This window comes from Arachis ipaensis, chromosome B01 (assembly GCF_000816755.2).
Source record: "Arachis ipaensis cultivar K30076 chromosome B01, Araip1.1, whole genome shotgun sequence".
NCBI lineage: Eukaryota > Viridiplantae > Streptophyta > Magnoliopsida > Fabales > Fabaceae > Arachis > Arachis ipaensis.
Genome location: NC_029785.2, coordinates 37,088,805 through 37,097,252, shown reverse-complemented (window position 1 = coordinate 37,097,252; position 8,448 = coordinate 37,088,805). Strand labels below are relative to the sequence as shown.

Below are 8,448 nucleotides of genomic sequence, written 5' to 3'. Positions count from 1 at the left end.
GTAATGTCCGAACTATCAGAGTCGCGCAGCCGGAAGTGCGAGCTTTGGTAGTTAGGGTGTTACAAGTACAAGCAAGAGATTCAGTTCAATATACAGGCAAGTCGCAATAAGACAAACAGCACAATCACAAAGAAATAATACAAGAAAACACAATCTAATACAAATATGCAAACAACATGATGCATGTCTATTCCTAATGCAGGTCATGAACTCATGTGTCGGCTACCTACCCTCTCCCAACATTACCCGGGTATGAGTCCCAGATATGGCTTTTCAAATGCATCCAGTGTGCTGATAAGTCTTACGGCTAGGTCGCATACAGTGTGACTTTCAATGTGCTTACATCTGGAAAATAGTTCTCAGTATGTGGGCGTCCCCACTATACATTTGGCACTAAGGCTCAAACAAAGTCTTATCTGTTCTCCTGTGGTAGACATTCCTTTAATCAATATATTCCTTTAATTTTTGTTCTCTACTCTCCTCTGGCAGAGATTCCTTTAATTATCTCTCATTCCTTTCACTACAAAAAAAGGGTTAAAACGGCGGTTATTTTGGGAAATTACGGCGGTTAGAACCGCCATTATGACCAAAACTGGCGCTTCCAAGAAACGCCGTTATTCTGGGCGCCATTCTGGTTATTACGGCGGTTTTCAAAAAACCGCCGTAATAACCTGTGGATAATACGGCGGTTTTTTGAGGGTTAAAATGGCAGTTTGTAACCGCCATTATTACCGGATAAAATGGTAGTTTTTTAACAGCCGCCGTTTTTACCAGGATGTTGTGGCATCCCTTCTGTTTAAAATGGCGGTTAGAAACCGCCGTTTTTACCATTATAACCGCCATTTTTACCAGGTTATAACGGCATCTTTTGTGTTTAAAATGGCAGTTTCTACCCGCCGTTTTTACCAAAATATAATGGCCTCATTTTCGTTTAAAATGGCAGTTTTTAACCGCCGTTTCTACCAGCGTATAATGGCGTCGTTTTCATTTAAAATGGGAGTTTCTAACCGTCGTTTGTACCTAATTATGATGACAATTTTATGCTTTTTAAAATAAGATTGAAACCACCAATTTAAAGTGATATTTTCTAAACTCACTTAAAAATCTTATAATAACCAAAAGGCATAACCATAAGATGATGATTTTTAATTCATACATGATCCAAAAGTCATAATCCAAGTCATAATTAAAATGTCATAATCCAAAAACAAAGGTCAAAGTAACATTTTTCAATAATACGTCTTAACATATAATTCTTAATATACGTCTTAACATATTAAGCAAGGTCATGCTTCCTTGTTGCTTGCTCCAGAAGACCTACTTCCTAACTCTTTTGGTGATGGAATCTCACTCTCCTGATCCAATCCCTATAACAAAAATATAATTATTATGAGCACAAGAAATACAAGAAAAAGGCATATATTGATATACATTTTAGGTCTGATTTAATTTATAAGAAAAGGCATATATAAAAGAACACACATTTGTTTAATTAACACTATTATTAGACATAATTAAACAGAGCATCAATATCAATACTTATATATTATTCTATACACATTATATGAGTAACTACGTTTAGATATTCTTTTTGATATATGGTTTTAGTTTTTAAATGGCTATTCTTAAAATATGTCCACACATCTTTCTACATTTTGAAAAATCAGTAAAATAGATAATAGTTAAATACAAACAAATATCCTTACACATAGCAATTATATAAGAAAATTAACTTTAGTAATTGTTTTTTGGCTCTTAATCCTATATATAATATAATACATTTTTAATTAACATAGAAGAAAATAAAAAAGAGAAACGTTCCATTCACCACTCTAAGGAGAAACATAAACTAACTATAACTATATCTATCACCCCATTAGGAGTATTTCTTAAGTACATTTCAGCAAAGTTAAAAAAATAGTCATGCTATGATTATTAAGTGTCATATCATAGTTTAAGGAATTTGTTTTAAAAAAGAAAGTCAAATTCTGTTCAACTAACTAACCCATAATTTGCAAATTATAAATCAAACACACCCAATCACAATCTACATATAATATTAGATGACAACAAAGTCAAACTAAGCATTCTCACGGAGCAGGTAATTTTTCAAAAAGATAATTGTACTTTAATCTATTTTGTTCTATTAAAAGTGAATTTTGATTAGGAACATCATATTTTTGTCCCCCAAATTGAACAAATGCACCCTAACTATGTTCATAGTAATTCTCACCACACAATTTATGAATATATTTTGTAGAGAGAAATGAGAAGTAACTGAAATAGTCAGAATTCTGTTTAGTTAGTTAAATCAGTGACATCCACCCTAAATGTCATAAGCTAGCACTACTACTAATTATATTAATAATAGGAATCATAAGCAGCAACAAGAAACTATATCAATATTCAACATATTTGTATTCAGCAAGAAACTATGAACCTAAGAAAAAAACTGAAGGAGATAAAGCAAAGGAAAAAAAGAGGATAATTGTATTTGTACCTGTGAGATTTGTTGAGTAGGGAACATTCCAGCCAATTGTACTGGAATTTTACCTCCTTCCTTAGAAGCAATATAGGAGACTAGCGCTTGCAATTGCGCTTTAACGGTATCCAACTCTTCTTGCACATTTGGACCACAAGTAGATGATGTGCCAGCATCATTTGAAGAATCTAAATTCATTTGACTAATCCTTGTAGTGTTGTTCTTGAAAGCAATTGTTGGAACAGCTCCCATACCTAAACCTCGAACACGACCAGGGTGCTCTTTCCCAAAAACTACTCCAAGAGCATCAAGAGGAGAATTAACAGTTGATTCCATCGGTTGTTGGCTGCTATGTGCTTCAATCTTCTCCTACATATATATGTATGGTTGGTGTTTTTTATTCAGCTGAAATTTAATTTGGTTGAACGTAATATATTACTAAGCGACTATACAGTTTCAGTTATTCATTTATTTTAAAAGAAACAAAGATATATTACCTTTAATATAATAAGATACAAGAGCAGGTGATTAATTAAGCAACTAAAAGTTTGAACAAAATTGCAATAAAGGAACCACATGCTCACACCGAAAAGGAAAACTATACATGCAATTAAAAATACGAAGATTTGAAGTTCCTAATGTTGATAGTTGTTGAGATTTAATGCTTTTCAATGCTTATTATTAGTTAATAAAAATAGATCAAATTAAAGAGTAAAAAAGGGAAACTTTCGATGTATAATAATAAGTGTTATGGGATCAAACAAAAGGGAAGCAACAACACGTGGTTATACACAATAAAACTAGATTGTTACTCTTAACCTAGCTAGCTAATTCAGAGAACAACTAACAAATTGTAAATCCATTAAATAAAAACCATGTAGAGCTCCTCTGGGGAATCAGTAGAAGTACAACTCAATACTCTCAAGTGTTGTTAATTCCCTCTCAGTCCTTGTCGGTCCTTTACTCTGATAAATAAAAAAGAAGGAAAGAAAAATAAAAGTAAAATATTTCCTCAATTCTCTGATAAATTGTTTATATAATTTTTTTTAAAAAATAATTAAGTAAATAAGAAAATAATAATAATAGCCTAGTTTACATACAGTTTAATTTAAAACCAATACCCTTTTAGTACTTTGATCCTAAAGTTGAGTTCTGCTAACATAACCTCATGGCCTAGATCTAGATGTTAATTAACTTGAGCCACATCATAATTATATAAAATATCATGGATTTGAGGGCATTAGATATTAGGAACCATATAAAGTAGGTTATAAATGAAGGGATGGGAGATGCTAAAGCAGGGACCTTGATTGAGCCCACAATGTTAAATAATCAGCTGTGGATTAAGTTATAAGAGTATTTTTCTAAAAAATAATGTGAAAAAGCAAGCTAAGAACAACTTGTATTAAAGACTAGCTTCAAAACTCCCAAGCACTTAGATGTAAAAGGCTAACTGTAGGGGTTGGGACGAAACAAAAAAGAACATGGATAATGAAGAAACAATCACTCACACAGTCAAAGAGGCAACCAAGTCAGCTTTGGTGAAGTTCACTTCAGCATTGTATTTTGTGAACTCCCCAATTTTGGTGTCGTAAGAGAGCTCAGAACCAATTGCAAGTACGTCAGTCCCTACAACACCAGAGACAAAACTGAACTAGTTATTTGTGTACATTCTGGACATTTGTTCTAATTTAGTACTAGTTATTTTATATTGACATGCATGGAAAATAATAATAATGCAGGTTCAGAATCTTATAGAGAGATGCTTGCTATTTCATATGAGTCAAGATCAGTGCATAAAGGCACTAGCTGAACATGCAGGAATCAAGCCACTTGTTACACAAAAGCATGATTAGCAGGAGCAGGCTCATTACACAAAAGCCACTTGTTCAAGTAAATAAAAATTAATTAGTTAATGATGGTTTGAGACCAGGAGCAGGCTCATTAACAGTGATGGTTGTGAAGAGCTGAAACACAAAAGCATGATTAGCATTAGTAAAGCATACATAACAAGTAAGTCCTGAATTGGGTTTCAAGAAAATTGACAATAGCAGCTACAAACACACTAAAATTAAAGTTAAAATATAAAAATGGGTCAGCAAAAATAAGCTATGTGAATTAAAAAGAGGCCTAACATGTGAATAAGGAATAAAATGGAGTGCTTTGAGAACTATTTTAATCCAGAAACTGCGCCTTAAAAATTGAACCAGCAAATAAGAAAAAACAAAAACAAAAGTACGAATAATGACTATGGCACCTCATTTCATGATGATGAAGAGGGGAATAATGATAATCAATACAATAATTGCATTGTTCCTGTCACTAATAATGTAGCAGAAGATGATGAAGTACTTGATATCCAACCAATAAGTTCATCAATTCATGTTCATAAAACTAGTCCAAGTCCAACAATGGCATCATTATTGTCTAATAAAGGAGTGAAAGATAAATGCAGAAGGCGTAGAGGGAGATGCAAGAAACGATCAATAGCAGATATTTTAGCTGATGCAAGGCATTGTACAGTAGAGGAGATCTATAGGATGAACAAGTTTTATTATGCTGCTGCCATTGAAGGATCTCATCAGCAGCAGCTGCAAATGGGGCCTTATTCTGAAAATGATGAGGTAAAGGGTTGTGATGAGGGTAAAGATGGAAGTGAAGATGATTATGAACATCAACTTGGTTTGACTGGAAAGGGGACATTGCTTCTTAAGTTCAAGCTCAATGCATGTAATAATAATGTAAATCGGAATTGTGTAACATGAATTCATTATTATTAATATATAACCTGTGGAAACTTATTATGCTTAGAGCTTCATCTTTTGTTTATATATTTATTAATCTCAAAGTTAAGTATGATTTTGCCATATATCATATGCATGTATACTATTTTTATTCTTTCCGTCAAGATTAATTATGTTTTATTGAGAGGGAAATTCTCTAACTTTTCTTAACAAACACATAAATCTGTCTTGACAAATTATCTATTAGTCATCATTCAATATCTGTTGTAGCAATTAATAAGTAAGATGTGTAAATTGTCATATAGATCAAGAGCAAAGACAAGGGGAAAAAAATTAAAGATGCACCATAAATCTATCAGCTGTAGAATCAGAAGTTTAATTAAGGATCCTTTTGGCATAATAGAATGCTAATAATATGTAAAATGCTGAAATTTCTTTTTTATCTATCTTGTAACTTTGCATAATTGAATTCATGGAAATTTATAGAATCTCAAAAGAATCGGTTTATGGCTTGAAAAATACAAATAAAATACGCACACATTGACACGAACGTAACATGTAATCACAGCAAGTGAATGAAACTAATCTGATTTTAATGGAAATTTCTATGTAAGTGCAAACTGAAATATGTATTGAAAACCGAAACCAAAAAGTGCAAGATGCTTAATCTGATTCAAATATATTTAGTGGAATTCAAATGCTAGAATATAACAAAGTGGTTACACTAAATCATGATTATAAATGCAGATAGAGCAACCAAAGTGGTTTTACAATAATTTAACAGGGTAATAACTTAAACTAATAACATGTACTATAATCAAAATCCAAAGAAAAGAAGGCAAGGAATCAGCTCATGTGATTTAAGTGACTCAATTCTTTACTAACCGCGGAAATGATTAACTAAAGTGATAGATATTATGAATAGAATCACAGAACAGAGCCCTACTTCACTAAGCTTATTCAGTTTGAACTCATTCATCAATTCACTATATTAAGAAATAGCAGGATGAATTAACTAGTAAAATCCAAAACAATAATAAGAGTAGCAGCAATTGAACCATTGACACATGCATCGAAGTAAATACATAAGGAAAGAGAAAGTGAAGTTATCGTAAGGAGAAATGAGGAGATGAAAAGAGAGGTTGGTTTTTTAGGTCCAATATAGTGCTGTTCTAAGATCCGATCAGCGTCAATCACCCCACACCAACATCAATGGAATGCTTCAACACAAGACCCGATCGCGGAGCTGCAGAGAAACAACAACCCCCAAAAATCAGCAACAAATCAATAACTGGTGGAGAGGTATCTAGAGAACTTGAGAGGGAGCTGCAGAGAAACAAATCAATAACTGGTGGAGAAGGAGAAGTACCTAGAGAAATCGTAACCAGCAGAGAGAGGAGAAGCCAAGAGGGAAGAACGGCGTTGTCGGAGCATGGAGGAGACGAAGGAGAGAGAAGGGAGATCGAGAGCGCCGTTACTGTGTTTCGTTTAATGAGGCTAGGGTTGCAATTCTTTTATTTTATATACGTGTGAAAACGGCGGTTCAAAACCGCCGTAATCACCAGAACCGCCAGCAAACACAAAGTTAATTATGGCAGCAACCAAAAATGCCATAATAACCGGGAATTATGGCGGTTCTTTAAAACCGCCGTAATGTCCATGCCATTTTAAACTCTTTTTTTTTGTAGTGTTTACTTTTCGTTCTTCTTCTTTTCTTCCTTATCAAACCAAACTCAAAACATAATTTAAAGCAAAATTGTAACACCCTAACTACCAGAGCTCACACTTCCGGCTGCGTGACTCTGATAGCTCGGACATTACGACAACATTTATACTATTTAATACTAAAAATATGAGCCTGTTTAAAACTTTAAACCGCAATACCGCTCCCAAAGATACTTTCGTTCGATAACGTACATCCATATATATACATACATATATATACTACTACCCAGGTATCTCAAGCATATATTCATTCAGTCCCAGTCATGGATCAACATCCATCTCAGCCATCCAGCTTAAATTCATAATTCGTATTTCAAAATATCCAAAATCACCCACCCAATAGTGGAATTTCATAACAAAAGTTTTTCGGCAGAGTCCCAAGTCTTTAGGGGAAGGTCAACTTACATCAATTCCTTAAAATTCATTGAAACTCTTAAAATCATAGATTCTCGGTTCAAGTAAATAAAATTGAATTTATTATGAAACCGAACCATACAAAATCACAAGTTCCAACCCGGTCCAAAAAATCAACTCATTTGAAATAGAACCGGTTCATTTGAATCAAACCGCTTTCAGATTTCTTTTTAGAACCCATTTTTCCAACTCTTCCAAAATGCCTCAAACTTGATTACTCAATCAAAAGTTGAGTTTGGGAACGCAGGAGAGCTGCTGTCGGGTGATATCAATGGTGCTCCCCTTCAGGCTCGGTGGTGATAGAACTGCGACAGCAAGCTCCCGTCGACGACAGCGGTGACGGCACTGGCGGCGACGACTCCATCACGGTAACGAGGATGAAGCTTCTTCTCGGTCAGTGGCTCGCAGCTCACGGTGACGCGCGACACTCCTTCTGTGGTGGTGACTGCTCCAGTCTCATCTGCGGTGGCGCCGAAAATCAATGCGGCAACGCGAGCTCAAGCCCCACAGACAGGACGGTGGTGATGGCAGCGTTAACGGAACGGCGACAGGGACTTCTCCTCCTCGCGACGGTGACGGGTCAGAACGGGCGGATCTGCGGGGACGAGTCAGACCCGCGCCTCCCCTTCCCGCGGCTAAGCTCCCTCACTCCCGTTCTTCCTTTCAACAATAATACTCATAGATTTGAGCGAGTGTATCCAATTCTAGATAAACAAGGATGCTCAAGCAATGAAGTTTTCTAAACACAATTCAATTGACAACTTCAAAGATAACCCTTGGATCAAAAAAATTCAATAGGATCCATAGGAAGAAAATCAGCGCATTGGTTTGGAACAAATTCAAACTGAGTCGAAGAAGTATGAGGTTTACAGAAGAGAATATCTCAAACCCAAGGCAAAGCTCATAGAACTTAAGAGCATGATTAAAAATACTTCCAAATACATTGTTCATAAAAGAATCGAAAACTTGCGGAAAAATCACTTCGCAGTTTAGAAGAAAGTCAAGTAATAAACATTCTTCAAGAGAGTAACAAAAGCATAAATGTGGCTTTGCTCTAAATCAATTTCACGTTGAAGTAGATTA

The 8,448-nt window shown here is 34.8% G+C and overlaps 1 protein-coding gene across 8 annotated transcripts; it reads right to left on the bottom strand.

Annotated features, from left to right (window-relative positions):
- Window positions 1,126-6,739, bottom strand: LOC107628952. 8 transcript variants are annotated; one of them, XR_002360335.1, is made up of 6 exons: window positions 6,596-6,739; window positions 4,357-6,472; window positions 3,994-4,111; window positions 3,357-3,447; window positions 2,501-2,851; window positions 1,126-1,367 (listed from the first exon to the last, which is right to left on the bottom strand). XR_002360335.1 is itself a non-coding variant. In XM_016331604.2 (5 exons), exons 3-5 carry the CDS (start codon window positions 3,343-3,345, stop codon window positions 1,287-1,289), a joined length of 447 nt encoding a protein of 148 aa, XP_016187090.1. In that variant the 5' UTR covers window positions 3,346-3,447; window positions 3,994-6,472; window positions 6,596-6,739; the 3' UTR covers window positions 1,126-1,286. The 8 variants fall into 8 exon arrangements, 5 of the variants coding, with proteins under 5 accessions (XP_016187090.1, XP_016187096.1, XP_020975844.1 ...); XR_002360341.1 differs by having other exon boundaries at window positions 2,554-2,851; window positions 3,994-6,472; XR_002360338.1 differs by lacking the exon at window positions 3,357-3,447.

Excerpts from the sequence above, each read along its gene's own strand:
- LOC107628952 (XM_016331604.2), bottom strand. Across the intron at positions 1,368-2,500 it reads CTACTCAACAAATCTCACAG|GGATTGGATCAGGAGAGTGA; the intron begins GTACAAATACAA and ends TTTTTGTTATAG.